General features: G+C 45.7%; 1 protein-coding gene and 1 long non-coding RNA gene across 2 annotated transcripts in view; both read left to right on the top strand.

The window, feature by feature from the left end:
• The window catches only part of LOC310843878, a 165,437-nt gene that overhangs the window by 140,467 nt on the left and 9,240 nt on the right, over positions 1-15,730 (top strand). The gene's annotated exons all lie outside the window — the stretch shown is intronic.
• Positions 1-15,730, top strand: part of DGAT2 (diacylglycerol O-acyltransferase 2) — a 58,236-nt gene that overhangs the window by 38,340 nt on the left and 4,166 nt on the right. Inside the window, exons 3-5 of the mRNA XM_083737153.1 lie at positions 2,964-3,071; positions 5,137-5,207; positions 12,729-12,933. Coding sequence (XP_083593279.1) covers positions 2,964-3,071; positions 5,137-5,207; positions 12,729-12,933 — 384 coding nt within the window. The remainder of the gene's footprint in view (positions 1-2,963; positions 3,072-5,136; positions 5,208-12,728; positions 12,934-15,730) is intronic.

Genomic DNA, 15,730 nt, shown 5'->3' with positions numbered 1-15,730 from the left:
TTCTTTTTGCCCTGGCGCTATCCCCGTAAAACCCTGCTCTTTAGCACCGAGTCTGAACAAGCAGCAATCCGTGGGAAATCTGAACTGCCGTTTGTTCTGATTCAGCGTTAAAGAGTGGGTTTTCCTGGGACGCAGAGTTTTAAAGCATGGATGGTGCAACAGGAAGTCTGGATGAGCCCTCAGGCTTGGTCAGTGTTAGAAATTAGCCAGGCACATTTTGCGACTGGCGTAGGTCCCATTGCAACCACGTGGAGAGTTCTGGTTGCCAGGTTGGCTACTGATACTCTAACCACTACACCACCCTGGTTTCCTAGAGACCTTCTGCTATGGGGCAGCTCTATAAATTAAGTCGGTAAATAAATATGGGGAAAGCAAAATGTCCCTTAGAGAAGGATCTGAAATATTTCCCTTGAATCTTGAGTTTGTTTTATTCAGGATTGTTTTATTCAATGTTTTAATGCGTTGTAAACCACTTTGAGATTTCCCCCCCTTTAAAATATAAAGCAGCATAAAAGTGAAATTGATATTTATTTATTTTAATTTAATTTATATACTGCCCTATACCCGGGGGTCTCAGGGCGGTTCACAGAACAAAATCAAGATATAAAACCACAAAATACATAATAAAAATAAAAACAACACCTCAATAGCCCCCTCTTCCTCCAAAAAACACACATTTTAAAAGGGCATAGGATGTAAATCAGTTCCCTGGGCAGAGCATTCCACAGATGGGGAGCCACTGCAGAGAAGGCCCTGTTCTCGTGTTGCCACCCTCCGGACCTCTCAAGGAGTAGGCACACAAAGGAGGGCCTTAGAAGATGATTTCAGGGTCTGGGTAGGTTCATAGGGAAAGAGGCGGTTCTTGAGGTATTGTCCTGAATAAGAAACCTCATTGCTAAAAGAAAAAGAAAAAAAAGGTGCTTAGTCATTCAATTGTGGTGACCATAACCTAGGTTTACGGGACGCAGGTGGCACTGTGGGTTAAAGCCTCAGCGCCTAGGACTTGCCGATCGAAAGGTCGGCGGTTCGAATCCCTGCGGCGGGGTGCGCTCCCGCTGCTCGGTCCCAGCACCTGCCAACCTAGCAGTTCGAAAGCACCTCCGGGTGCAAGTAGATAAATAGGGACCGCTTACCAGCGGGAAGGTAAACGGCGTTTCCGTGTGCGGCTCTGGCTCGCCAGAGCAGCGATGTCACGCTGGCCACGTGACCCGGAAGTGTCTCCGGACAGCGCTGGCCCCTGGCCTCTTGAGTGAGATGGGCGCACAACCCCAGAGTCTGTCAAGACTGGCCCGTACGGGCAGGGGTACCTTTACCTTTACCTTTATAACCTAGGTTTAAGATGCCATTTGGTGATTAGCTTATATATTTGAGTTCCCAACACTGTGCGTATGGATTCACTTTGCGTCTACCTCAAATGAATTTTTTGAAGCAGCGATCTTGGAGAAATTGGTATGTTGGCTGCACATAGTTTCCACACCAGCCTGTTAGCCTGAGCTGCACTTCCTGTGGCTGATTGGGAGTTGCAGTTTGGGGTGACGGAGAAATTCGAATTGGTTCTTATTCAAATGCAAGCCTACCTAAGTCCCACTTTCCGAAACAAGAAGCAAACGAAAATACACCTATCCTTTTGAAATTTGCACTACTCTGAATTTGGCCAGGCAGTTCTCCCATCAAGTAACACGTCACAAACTGCATATACCAGGTGGGCAAAGTGTGTACATAAATGCACATGTGGGTGAAAATAACATATTAAAAGGCATTGAATTGCAAGGGGAAATGTGTCTTTGGGGAGAAATTAGCATTGAAATGTGGGTGAATTTTTCAACGAGGGATTAATTTCCCGCCCGCCAACAAACTGCTGCGGAAGCTTTGTCCCCTGTTTAGGGAAGGTTTTAATGTCTGATGCTGTACAGTGGTACCTCTGGATACGAACGGAATCCGTTCCGGAGCCCTGTTCATATCTAGAAGCAAACGTAACTAGCGATGGCACGTCTGCGCACGAGCGTGTCGCTTTTCGAAACTTCTGCGCATGCATGTGACGTCATTTTGAGCGTCTGCGCATGTGCAAGCGGCAAAACCCGGAGGTAACGCGCTCCGTTACTTCTGGGTTGCTGCGGAGCGCAACTCGTACGTGCTCAACCCAAAGCACATTCAACCCAAGGTATGACTATTGTTTTTAATATTTAGTTGGAAGCCACCCAGAGTGGCTGGGCAAACTCAGCCAGATGGGCGGGATATAAATAATAATAATAATAATAATAATAATAATAATAATAATAATAATAATTTATTATTATTATTACAGTGGTACCTCAGGTTACATATGCTTCAGGTTACATACGCTTCAGGTTACAGACTCCGCTAACCCAGAAATATTACCTCGGGTTAAGAACTTTGCTTCAGGATGAGAACAGAAATCGTGCTCCGGCGGCGCGGCGGCAGCAGGAGGCCCCATTAGCTAAAGTGGTGCTTCAGGTTAAGAACAGTTTCAGGTTAACTACGGACCTCCGGAACGAATTAAGTACTTAACCCGAGGTACCACTGTATTATTATTATTAAACTGAAGCTTTGAAAAATGAGAATCTGACATTGGCACGTTCTTGGCACAAATGTAAGCCTTGAAACATAAGAATTTGATATTGGCACATCCTAAAGTTGAAAACATCTGGGAGCATGTGACCCAGGTAGGCTCTGAAGCTGGCTGGTAATATCTCTTTGGAGTAACCTGAGATGGCTTTGGAGAAAGCTTTTTTTGGATGAATCTGTGCAGAGGGCTTAGCCGGTCGGCTGTGATGTCACTTAAGCCTTAAACAACACAATCCGATTTAGCTTGGCCGGGCAGGGGAGGATTGCAAAAAGCGATGCAGAAGGGTTCAAGAGGCGAGGGTATGTGTTTGTATGCCAGGACTAATCCCTTCTTAGCAAAATGAGTTAATTCTCCTTGCTCTTCATCTCTGCCCCAGGTGTGGCCTGTACTGTTATCCTCATGTACATCCTCTGTACGGACTGCTGGCTGATTGCAGCTGCGTACCTGGCCTGGCTTGTGTTTGACTGGAATACTCCGAAGAAAGGTAGGTGAATAGCTCAGTCGGCAAGGCTGGGGGTTCGAGTCCCACGTTGGGCAAAAAAAATCCTGCATTGTAGCGGGTTGGACTAGATGACCCTCAGGCATAGCTGTCAACGTTTCCCTTTTTTTAAGGGAAAATCCCTTATTCCGAATAGGATTACTCGGTAGAAAAGGGGAAAGTGGACAGCTATGCCCTCAGGGTCCCTTCCAACAATACAGTGGTACCTTGGGTTACATACGCTTCAGGTTACACATGCTTCAGGTTACAGACTCCGCTAACCCAGAAATATTACCTCAGGTTAAGAACTTTGCTTCAGGATGAGAACAGAAATTGTGCAGCAGCAGCAGCAGCGCAGCAGCAGCAGGAGGCCCCATTAGCTAAAGTGGTACCTCAGGATAAGAACAGTTTCAGGTTAAGAACGGACCTCCAGAACGAATTAAGTTCTTAACCAGAGTTACCACTGTACAATTCTATGATTTTATGCATTGAGGTGGAGGAAACAGCCTAAATGTGGTCTGTATCCCTGCTTCATCCCAAATCCATGCAGATTTTTTTAAGAGGGGAGAATCTTCATGCTTTCCAAGCCTTTGAACCACGCATAGGCAAACTCGGCCCTCCAGATGTTTTGGGACTACAACTCCCATCACCCCTAGCTAACGGGACCAGCAGTCAGGGATGATGGGAGTTGTAGTCCCAAAACACCTGGAGGGCCACGTTTGGCCATGCCTGCACTAAAGGATTCAGAGCAAAATGTCTCTAGTAAGCTGAAGACACACAGCTCTAGTTCTCTAGTTCTGCATAACATTTGAATCGGGCCTGGACCAGGGTCTGGGTTCAGTGATGAGCTGCTTGAGGCCCATTAAAGCATCTTAAAAAGCAGAGACATCACCTTGCCAACAAAGGTCCATATAGTTAAAGTTATGGTTTTCCCAGTAGTGATGTATGGAAGTGAGAGCTGGACCATAAAGAAGGCTGATCGCCGAAAAATGGATGCTTTTGAATTATGGTGCTGGAGGAGACTCTTGAGAGTCCCATGGACTGCAGGAAGATCAAACCTCTCCAATCTGAAGGAAATCAGCCCTGAGGGCTCACTGGAAGGACAGATCCTGAAGCTGAGGCTCCAATACTTTGGCCACCTCATGAGAAGAGAAGACTCCCTGGAAAAGACCCTGATGTTGTGAAAGATGGAGGGCACAAGGAGAAGGGGACAACAGAGGACGAGATGGTTGGACAGCGTTCTCTAAGCTACCAGCATGAGTTTGACCAAACTACGGGAGGCAGTGGAAGACAGGAGTGCCTGGCGTGCTCTGGTCCAGGGGGTCACGAAGAGTCGGACACGACTAAACAACAACAACAAAGTTGAAACCCTGTGGGTGAATGCACACCCATTTTCCAAGTAGGAGCTTAGTACAGTGAGCACGGACCCATTTGAACCCCAGTTCACCCCCTTCCTTTGCTGTGCTGATACTCTGTTGATACCAGCGGGAATTGTTATTGTTAGTTATATATTCTATTTATCACCCACCCTTCTCCAAAAGGAGGGAGGGTTACAGCAAATCTTTAAACCAGGCATAGGCAAACTCGGCCCTCCAGATGTTTTGGGACTACAACTCCCATGATCCCTAGCTAACAGGACCCAATGGTCAGGGATGGTGGGAATTGTAGTCCTGAAACATCTGGAGGGCCGAGTTTGCCTATGCCTGCCTTAAACGGAGGCAATCATAGGGTCCAAGTTCCCATAAAATATTTCAGGGATCTGGGCGCCCCCAGAGTTGATGGGCGATGCCATTCCAATGGTCTGTGTGTGCTGCGTCTTGTGATTGATTTTGTGGGGTGGGGCTTACCTGCCCCCCAATATTTTATTTAAGTTGGCACCCCTGGAGGTGATCCAGGGCATTCCTTGGGTTTCCCATGGGGGGGGTCCCCAGTTGCTTCCCCCCACCATTCCGTTTCATCCACCCAGACCTTGACAACTGCACATTCCATGCCTGGTCCCTTTCATCAGTTCTTTCTGATCAACCACTGACAGCTGCTCCATTATTAATTTTTTATTTTTTATCCCAAAAAGGTGGTAGAAGATCGCAGTGGGTCAGAAACTGGGCTGTCTGGAGATATTTCCGGGACTACTTTCCGATCCGAGTGAGTACTGCTGCGACCTGTTTTTCTCTGGCTTCCTTTTTAAAAAAAATAAATTAATTGGGAGAAGTCTTCCTTGAAAAGGCCAGTCCGCGTTGTCTTATCGTTCTGGCCATGCTGGGATGGGTGGTGGTTTTGCCATTGTTGGCCTTCATCTCTTAAGGCCGGGATAGAGAACTGGCGCCCTCTAGCTGGGGAGGACTACAATCCCTCTCACCTGGGACGTTCCACAACATCTTAGGCCTCAGAGGTCCCCCGTCTCTGTGCTTAATAATAATAATAATAATAATAATAATAATAATAATAATAGTTTATACCCTGGGTTTCCTCAGCCACTCTGGAAGACTTACAGCACATATAAAGCCACAGAAAAACATCAACCTTTAAAAACTTCCCTGAACAGGGCTGCCTTCAGATGTATTCTAAAAGTCAGATAATTGTTTATTTCCTTGACATCTGATGGGAGGGTGTTCCACAGGGCGGGTGCCACCACCGAGAAGGCCCTCCAACTAAATATTAAAAACAATACAGCATCAGACATTAAAAACTTCCCTAAACAGGGGTGCCTTCAGTTGTCTTTTAAAAGTAGAATAGTTGTTCATTGCCTTTACATCTGCTGGGAGGGTGTTCCACAGGGCGGGTGCCACCACCGAGAAGGCCCTCTGCCTGGTTCCCTTTAATAATCTTGTGAAATGCACCCAGGGTGGCTTTGAGGAAAGTACAAGGTGTGGGTTCAGCAACTCTTTGTATCGTAGTTGCAGCAAGAGCTGGATGGAAAGCCAAAAAACGACAAGTTGTGCGGATAAAATATCTCAAAAGAGGATGAGGCAAAGAGCGAGTTAGGTTCCTCCTGGTTGCCAGCCTTTTGTAGTCCTAGTTCTGTAGCTTTGTCAAGGGCCACTGAGGAATAGCCAATGGTGGTGTTCTCTAAGCCTTTTGCTTTCTAAAATGAGATATGGCTTACAAAAGTAGAATCAATTTACCGTATTTTTCGCTCTATTGGACGCACCAGACCATAGGACGCACCGGGCCATAGCAGGGGGAGAACAGGGAAAAAAATATTTTTTTGCCTTGTTCTCCCCCTCTAAAACAAGGTGCGTTCTGTGCATTCAAGGTGCGTTCACCCGAAGCTTTGGGTGCTGTAATGGTTATAGGGGTTGCTCGTGTGTAAGTTGCCGCCGCTCCTGGCTAGGTTACCTGGTTAAACCCTTTCTGTCTGGACAGCCCTTCACTCCGTGGCTGTTTCAGTCGCTGGCAGAATCCGTCAGTGGGCGTTTCATGAACTTCTTCCAGCAAAGAAGTTCTTTGACGCCAAGTCTCCACCTACTTTCCCTGTGCGGAAGTCTTCTGCGCAGGGTGGGTGTGGGCAGCGGAGGACCCGTGCTCTTCCCGCTGGTCTCCGGCGAGGAGTCCTGGAGCCCCCTCGCCGATTCCCCCATCTGACCCCCTTTACCCCTGGTGTTACGCTGATTTCCTTCCCCAGCCGATGAGCTGCCTCTCTCCCTGCTGGGCCCTTCTCCAGCATCGCTTTGGAGCCTTGCCTCCGCCTCTAGCTCCGATGGCAGTTCCCTGACAGGTTCCTTTCGACCTGCTCTTTGGGGCTGGCGGGGGGAAGCGCTGCTTTCCCCCACCGCCAGCCCCAAAGACCAGGTCGGGGAACAGCGGGAAGGCGGTGCTCTGCCTCCCCGCTGTCCCCCCAGCTTGTGGGGCTGGCGGTGGGGAAAGCAGGTCGGGTTTGGAGGCTGCTATCCGCAAGCCTTGGGAGCCCAGCGGGCACTCCCGCCGAGCTCCCAAGGTTTGCAGATAGCTTCCTGAAGCCTGGAGAGCGAGAGGGGTCGATGCGCACCGACCCCTCTCGCTCTCCAGGCTTCAGCGAAAGCCTGTATTCGCTCCATAGGACGCACACACATTTCCCCTTCATTTTTGGAGGGGGAAAAGTGCGTCCTATAGAGCGAAAAATACAGTACTCTGGAGAGTGGAAATGAACAACAGAGAAGACAGACAGCTGCACATGTTAACCTGAAACTTCACCCTAGAAATTGGGCTGTTTCTGGTGTCCTTAAAATGTATCCATTTCCCATATTCTCGTAAACTTGAGTCAGCACCTTGGAGTCTTGTTTGGAATGGTTTTACTTGTGTGATTATATACTGCCGTAACCTGCCATCGCAGCTTAGGTGAAGGACAGGGCGAGATCTCTTATAAATGAGTAACTAACTACCAGGTGATGTAATTTATTTCAAAACATTTTCAGTGCAAAGCCTCCGAAAGAGCTTCCGATAAAGACAACTAGAAACCAGTTAAACATTGATATTGCAAAAAGCAAGCAAGTAAGCAAGAAATAAAGATCTTATTAACAACAACAGAAAATAATAATATTTCTATAGCACCCTTCATCCGAGGATCACAAGGCAGTTTACAGTTTTTCAAAACCCCAAAACACATAGCATAGTAACAAATGAAAACATCATTCCCTCCTGGTTTAAAAGGCCATAGATTGTGGAATACCTTAGTGGAATATATGAAAAAGGATATAACGCAAAGCTGTGTGACAAAACCATGATAAATGTATAATGAGAACAACTGGAAGTTTCAAGCAGAAATTTTTATTTGATGGACATGATTTTGTATAAATTTTGGGTTCTTTTTTCTTTTTCCTTTGTCTTTTCTTTCTTTTCTTTTTCGTCTTTTTAACTTTTTTCTTATTCTTATGTCGAGATGTTTTTGCTTCTGTACTGAATTTTTCTATACTTACCTTTGTTGTAAATGATCATTTACGTCTATATTTTAAATCAATAAAGATTCACCATGAAAAAATAAAATAAAATAAAATAAAATAAAAGGCCATAGATTGTTTAATCTATGATCTAGGCCAAAGGCCTAGGAGAAGAATTTTTGTCTGGCGCCTGGACATATGAAACCAAGGTGCCTGGGGAGAACATTCAAAAAATGAGGAGCCACTGCAGAAAAGGCCCCGTTCTCGTGTTGCCACCCTCTGGACCTTTTGCGGTGGGGGCACATGAAGAAGGGCCTTAGATGACGATCTCAGGGTTCGGGTAGGTTCTTATAGAGAGAGGTGATCCTTGAAGTATTGCGGTCCTGAGCCGTTTTATAGGTCAGAACCAGCACATTGAATTGGACCTGAAAACATTTTCTTTCTTTTTAAAATTATTTTAAATTTTTATTGAATGATTTTATGTTACAAAAAACATTACAACCATGCTACCACTAAATATAATTGATAGATAAAAATTACATACATCGATATTTAGCTTATTTGTTATTTACCGTCTTATTTCCTCCCAAACATTCCATAGAAAAACACACATATGTACAGACACACACACACACAAAATGATAATAATGAAAGTAAATATTCCACCCCCTTTATTTTACAAAATCTTCTCTTCAGCTTTGACTTCCTATCAAGTCCCTTTGCGTATATTTTATCTTACAATCGAATGTACGCCAAACAATAGACCTTTCTATATATATTTTCCAATACGTTCTGAAAACATAATAAATTCCTACTTCCGGGTTAGCGCCATCGTCTAATGGCGGATTCCCTCCGAGCTCCGGAGGGAATTAGCTCAGCAAGGACTGGGTCCTGCCGCGCCGGCAACACGGGGACCCTTAAAAACCACGGGCGCGGAAGCCCGTGGACGTGGTGACTCGGTGGGCACCATTTGCGCCCCCCAACCCGCGAAGGAGCCTTTTTAAAGGCTACGGAACGGGGGACAGGTAGCGGCGCGGTGCTGAGAGTCCTCTGCCTCCCCTGCTGAGTGAAGCCGCATGCCATGGACGGAGAGCGCTGACTTCTTCCTTTGAACATTTGGACTAAAAGCAACAACCCGTGAGTAATACGGAAATTGGATTTAAAAGGAAAATTTTCTTCTTTGAATTTGGCACGATCGGGGAAGACGTAAAGAGGAAGTCCGTCTCCCCGCCTTGTAAACCATTTAAAGCAAGGACTAGATAACTAAGGTTGAAAGAATATTCTTTCTCTATTGGATGCAGTTATTAACTTCACGATTGGAAAGTTCAAGTAATCTTGCTGGAGGATAAAAGTGGATTTTGTGAGCTGAAGTGCAACCTCCCGGGATCCGGGGGTGATCCGCGAGAGAGCCTGGTGAAGAGATACAGAAGATTTTGACAGCTGTCAAAGTAGCTGTCAAAGTTGGGGAATAAAAAGAGAACATTGTTTTTGGTGTCTTTGCTGGTGAGATTAGATACAATTTGGATACAAAGTGTTGAAAATAAGGAATAACAAGTTAGTTTGACTTTTGGGTTGGAACTGGAAGGATACTAAGTAACCATAACCCCTCTAGAGGGGGTTTTGGGACATTACAAGAATGGCTGCAAATGGAAAAATACTCACTGAGCTAAACAGGACTTTTTATCTTCTGGGAAAGCTTCAAGAACAGAGCAATATTTTGACTACAGGGGTTTCTACACTGAAGGAGACAGTAGATAAATCTATTGAAAATGGAAGGGACTTGACTCAAGGTTTTGTTCCTGAACAAAAAGCCCCTGTAGCGGAATCAGAAGTTTTTGCAGCTGAGCAGGGGGGAAAAATTAAGAAATGTGATGAAAGGGAACAAGAAATGCATGATGATCTGGAAGGGAATGAAGGAGGAGTTACATTGCAGCAGAAGATTAAGGAAGGCCAGAGGCCTGACAGGAAAGATGGAAAGGAAAACAAGAATTGGATTATGAAAATTTGGCTTGAATTGGACAATGAAGATTGGAGAGATCTCCTGATGGGGAGATCTGAGGATCTATGGATTACAAATTTGACCAAGATGGAAGTTGGAGCATTTGGAACATCCAGACTTAAAAGGATTAAGAAACAAGATTTGAGTTCTACTTTTAAATATAGAGGTCTGGATGGAAGAAAAATGAACATTTTTGAGATAGAACTTCTCCGAGACCCGGCGCTTGAAATAAAGGACTACCAAAAAAATCAGCAAAGAGGAACTGAGAGAGAATTAAGGGCCTCGGATGTGAGGTCTCCAGGCTGACAACAGACAGACTGATGGATACAGGGGATCGAAACCGGGAAAGGGGGGCAGGAGTTTGGGAATCCAAAGGGTGTACAATTATATTTTGAATTTTTCTTTCTTTTTTATTTTGTTTTCTTACGAGTATTATAAAAAAAAGGGGGGAATTCGTGGAAGGGAACGGGGGTCGACCTTAGAAACAGATTCTAACGTTTAAAGATTGTGGATTATAAGGGGAAAGTGGCTATATAAATTGAATTAAATTGAATAATGGGCTAAATACAATAAGGTTAGAATTTGGGATAAGAACTTGTTGAAATAAACAAATGGAAATGGAATACAAGAAGGGGAGGGGTGGGGAAGTCTTGGAAAGATGTTATTGAAAGTAAGGTTTAAATGAAAATGTTTTCTTTTTTCTTTCTCTTTTTCTTTTGGATTTCTCGAAAATTTCAATAAATATGTTATTAAAAAAGAAAAGAAAACATAATAAATTCCTAATTGCTGTCCACCTCCTTTTAATTCCTTTATCACTAGAATGCTAGCACAGAGTCAAAACTATGATTGCTTTTTTGAACATATCTTCTATAACCATCCCATTTTTCCTGCAAATTTTTGCTTTGAGTTTCCTCTGAGTTTGCGAGTCAGTTGAGCCGTCTCCAGAAATTCCTGTAATTTGATTTGGAATTGGACCCGGAAACTAATTGGCAGCCAGTGCAGTCGGGCCAGGATTGGTTATAATATGCTCAAACCTTCTTGATGGCTTGGCTTCACAATTCTGCACCAGCTGAAATTTGTGAGCAGCCTTTAGAGGCAGCCCTAAGTATAACGTGTTGCAATAATCTAACCTCGAGGTTACCAGAGCATCAGTCAAGTTATGTTGTGTTACGCTTAATTTGCCGATTTCGATAGAAAAGGCTGTTAAAAGGCCCAGAACAAGACAGGCTGGTTTTTTTGCTTTCTTCAGACACGGTAAAACCATCTGACCCACGTTCTCTGCCTGTAAATGCACTATAAATGCAGCTCTGATAACATTTCCTTGCTGTGGGATCACATTCATCCAGTGCTTTACCAACTGCACTGGCTCCCGGTGGAGTACAGGATCAGGTTTAAGGTGCTGGTTTTGACCTTTAAAGCCCTATGCGGCCTAGGACCCTAGGGACCGCCTCTCCTGGTATGCCCCGCGGAGGACCTTAAGGTCCACAAATGACAACACTTTGGAAGTCCCAAGTCGCAAGGTGCTTAGATTGGTCTCAACTAGGACCAGGGCCTTTTCAGTACTGGCCCCAACTTGGTGGAACACTCTGTCTCATGAGACCAGGGCCCTGCAGGATCTGATTTCTTTCTGCAGGGCCTGCAAGACAGAGTTGTTCCACCTGGCCTTTGGCTTGGAGCCAATTTGATTCCCTCCCCCTCTTTCTTTTCCCTTTTTCCTCCTCTGATGAGGCTGCATTTTAATGTTTCAATCTTTTAATGTTGTATTTCAATCTTGTTTCTAAGTTGTATTCATTCAACTTGCTTTTATTATTGCTTGTTAGCCGCCCTGAGCCTGCCTTGGCTGGGGAGGGCGGGGTATAAATAAAAATTATTATTATTATTATTATTATTAAAGGGCACATTCATGTAAAAACACGCTGATTCCTGGACCGTCCATGGGCCAGATTTAGAAAGCGATTGGGCCAGATTTGGCCCCCGGGCCTTAGTTTGCCTACCCGTGGTCTACCACCTCCACTGTCTAACAGTTCTTACTGTCAGAAAGGCACTTCTTGATATTTGATTGGAATCTCCTTTCTTGTAACTTGAATCGATTGATTTGGGTCCTGTCCTCTGCCGCAGCAGAAAACAACCTTGCTCCATCTATTATGTGACATCCCTTGAGATATTTGAAGATGGCTATCCTATCTCCTCCCAGTCTCTTCTTTTCCGGGCTAAACACACCCAGCTCCTTCAACCATTCCTCATCAGGCTTGGTGGTCCAGACCCTTGATCATCTTGGCTGCCCTCCCTTAGCGATTGGTCCGAGGTCACCCAGTAAATTTCATGGCTGAGTGAGAGTTTACATGAATCTGCTGCCCAGGTTTTGCTTGTTGGGGAACTACAGCTGATCCTAACTCTGCCCAGGTGCGCATGGTTTCAAACAGCTGCGCCTTTTAAGAAACAGTGTGGCTCTGAGCCTGTAATGCGAGAGAAGACCTTTATTGTATTTTTCTTGTGATGGAGAGCCTTTTGTTTTTCTTATGCAACAGCAAAGGAAAGAAGGCTGTTCAACCGGACGGTTTTTTTTCCTGTTTTTGTTCTTACCTAGCAGCAACATGGGGCTTATGAATTCTTAGGGCACGTAAACTGAGCTGCTGTGGTCAAGATAAAGTTGCCATTCCAGAGCTAGACAAACTGCCAAGATCTCTCTCTCCTCCATCTCAAGGGAGCAACTTTTCTCTCCATTTTAGTGGAAGTAGCTTGCATTTCTTCTGTTCCGGTGAAGTATCTTAAATTCATTTTATCTCTCTGTCTCTCCTCCTCCCTCCTCAGCTCGTAAAAACCCACAACTTGGCGACGCACAGAAATTACATCTTCGGTTACCATCCACACGGCATCATGGGGCTGGGTGCTTTCTGCAACTTTAGCACAGAAGCCACGGGCGTGAGCCAGAAGTTTCCTGGGATCCGGCCGTACCTCGCGACGTTAGCCGGGAATTTCAGGATGCCCATTTTGAGGGACTACTTGATGTCTGGGGGTAAGGATTCAAAAACCTGCCGACACGGTGCATTTTCAACACGGCAATAAGTCACGGGTGGCGCTGTGGTCTAAACCCCTGAGCCTCTTGGGCTTGCCGATCGGAAGGTCGGCGGTTCGAATCCCCGTGACGGGGTGAGCTCCCGTTGCTCGGTCCCTGCTCCTGCCAACCTAGCAGTTCGAAAGCACGTCAAAATGCAAGTAGATAAATAGGTACCACTCCGGCGGGAAGGTAAACGGCGTTTCCGTGCGCTGCTCTGGTTTCGCCAGAAGCGGCTTAGTCATGCTGGCCACATGACCCGGAAACTGTACGCCGGCTCCCTCAGCCAATAAAGCGAGATGAGCGTCGCAACCCCAGAGTCGGTCACGACTAGACCTAATGGTCAGGGGTCCCTTTACCTTTATAAGCTACTGAAGGTAATGGGGCCCTTTATATGTCCAGCTATCCTTTGTCAACAACAAATGGTCGCTGTTTTTTTGTGTTGAATATATGCTATATGGTCATTTATGGACCTAATAGGTCAGGCATGTCCAAAGTCTGTTCTGGGGGGTCTAATCCGGCCTGTGAAAGTTCATTTCCTGGGGTAAAATCCTAAAAAAAACCACCCTCAACAACTTCAACCCTAAAAAAAGCACAAGAATTTCAACCCTAAAAATTAAGCTCAACAACTTTGGGGTAAAATCCTAAAAAAGGTCAACTACTTCAATCCCAAAAAACAACTCTGGCTGGCCCTTTGGTCGGCCCTCACTTCATCAAATCTGGCCCTCTTGGAAAAAAGTTTGGACACCACTGTGTCCAAACTGGAAGCCCAGAAGAAAGGAACATGACAGAGCCAAGCGCAAGGGACTGATCTGTTTCCACATGCCAGCCCCTCCATAGGGTGTGCATAGAGGCCTTTTCATGCCCTTCTACACATAAATACTGGCTGTACAAATTCAATAGGCTGTATAGTCTGGCCAAGGCTGGATTTAGGTTTGATGAGGCTCTAAGCCAGGCATGGCCAAACTCGGCTCTCCAGGTGTTTTTTGGGACTACAATTCCCATCATCCCTGTTAGCTAGGGATTATGGGAGTTGTAGTCCCAAAATATCTGGAGGGCCGAGTTTGCCTATGCCTGCCCTAAGCTACTGAAGGGGCCCTTTATTTGTCCAGCTGTCCTTTGTCAACAACAAATTGTCGCTGTTTTTTGCACTGAATATATGCTACATGGTAATTTATGGACCTAATAGGTAGCTAAAGCCATTTGCACATGTTGCCATGCAACCCGTCCATGCAGAATATGGGCACCCTGTATGTAGGAAGGAGCAAACCAGTGATATTTGAGGGAGCAGGCTAGCAGGTGGGGTCCATGACTTACATCTTAAGAGCCTACACAACACAAAACACTATTGCTGCATGTAGGTTTTATTTGTTTTTTATCTTATTTTTGGAAATGCACATCAAGTTTTATCCCCCTTTAAATGTTTTGGGGGCCCCCAAGAGAGTGGGGTCCTAAGCTCTAGCTTGTTTAGCTTCTACGTAAATCTGGCACTGATCGGCACCACGTTCTAACCAACTGAGCTATCCAGATGTTGCAGGAAACGGCAACAAGATTGTTGGTCGTTGTCGCTATTTATCCACTGTCTTACACACACACACACACACGTCCAAAGGAGATGTGCAACATGCAATAGAAACAGTTCAAAAACGCCACAGAAAATAACCAAAGAAAAGCAGCAGGTAAATTTAAAAATCGTAAATACAGTCATACCTCGGTTAAAGTAGCTTTGGGTTGAGCATTACTTCTGGGTTTCGCAGCTCGCGCATGCGCAGACGCTCAGAATGATGTCATGCGCATGCGCGGAAGCGGCGAATTGCGACCCGTGCACGCGCAGACGTGGGTTGCGTTTGTTTCAGGATGCGAACAGGGCTCCGGAATGGATCCCGTTCACACCCAGAGGTACGACTGTAATGGTTTTCACCGAGCCAAGTCACTTCGTCGGCTTGGGGGAACAGGAAGCAGTTTTTATGAGAGGGTGGCTAACCTGGACAGCATATTTAGGCTGTTTCTCCTTTCAGAATCTGAAACACAAAAGGTCCCGCAGGCTGCTACGCTTTCTAATGCTAACACCCCCCAAAAAATGTCAGTTTCCTTCCTAGCTAATACAAATAGCCAAGGGCAAACAGACTGGGCAATTCTCCAGATCTTTCCACACCACTGGCCTCCCCAGCGAAGGTGAGGGAGAGGAAGCAAGAAACATGCAATGGGGGTGAGCGAGAGGCTCCTTAATCCTGGCCAGGGGTCCTCCAAGGTTCCCATCTGGTGGCTTGAGGAGAGGCTGAGGGCCTAAGCAAGCGGCCAACTGCTCTAGGCAACCCGCAAAGCCAGCAGGCAAGAAACAGACCTCCTTAGGAGCTTCTCCGTCTGGTCAGTGAGAGAGAGGAGGATTGGTTTGAGAAGATATTGAATTATTTGAGTAGGTCTGAACCATTTGGGGCAATTAAAATGTTAACAGTTAAATAAACCTTGTGGAAGGAGGAGTCTTAAGGTACAGTGGTACCTCGGGTTACAGGCGCTTCAGGTTACAGACTCTGCTAACCCAGAAATAGTACCTCAGATTAAGAACTTTGCTTCAGGATGAGAACAGAAATTGTGTTCCGGCACCGTGGTGGCTAAAGTGGTGCTTCAGGTTAAGAACAGTTTCAGGTTAAGAACGGACCTCCAGAGCGAATTAAGTATGTAACCAGAGGTACCACTGTATATAGAAGTGTAAGGTAAATACGCCATTTACCTTTCCACCAGAGTGGTACCTATTTAT

The sequence above is a fragment of the Podarcis gaigeae genome (genome assembly GCF_964106915.1).
Source record: "Podarcis gaigeae genome assembly, chromosome: 4".
Taxonomy (NCBI): domain Eukaryota; kingdom Metazoa; phylum Chordata; class Lepidosauria; order Squamata; family Lacertidae; genus Podarcis; species Podarcis gaigeae.
This window is presented reverse-complemented; position numbering and strand designations above follow the sequence as displayed.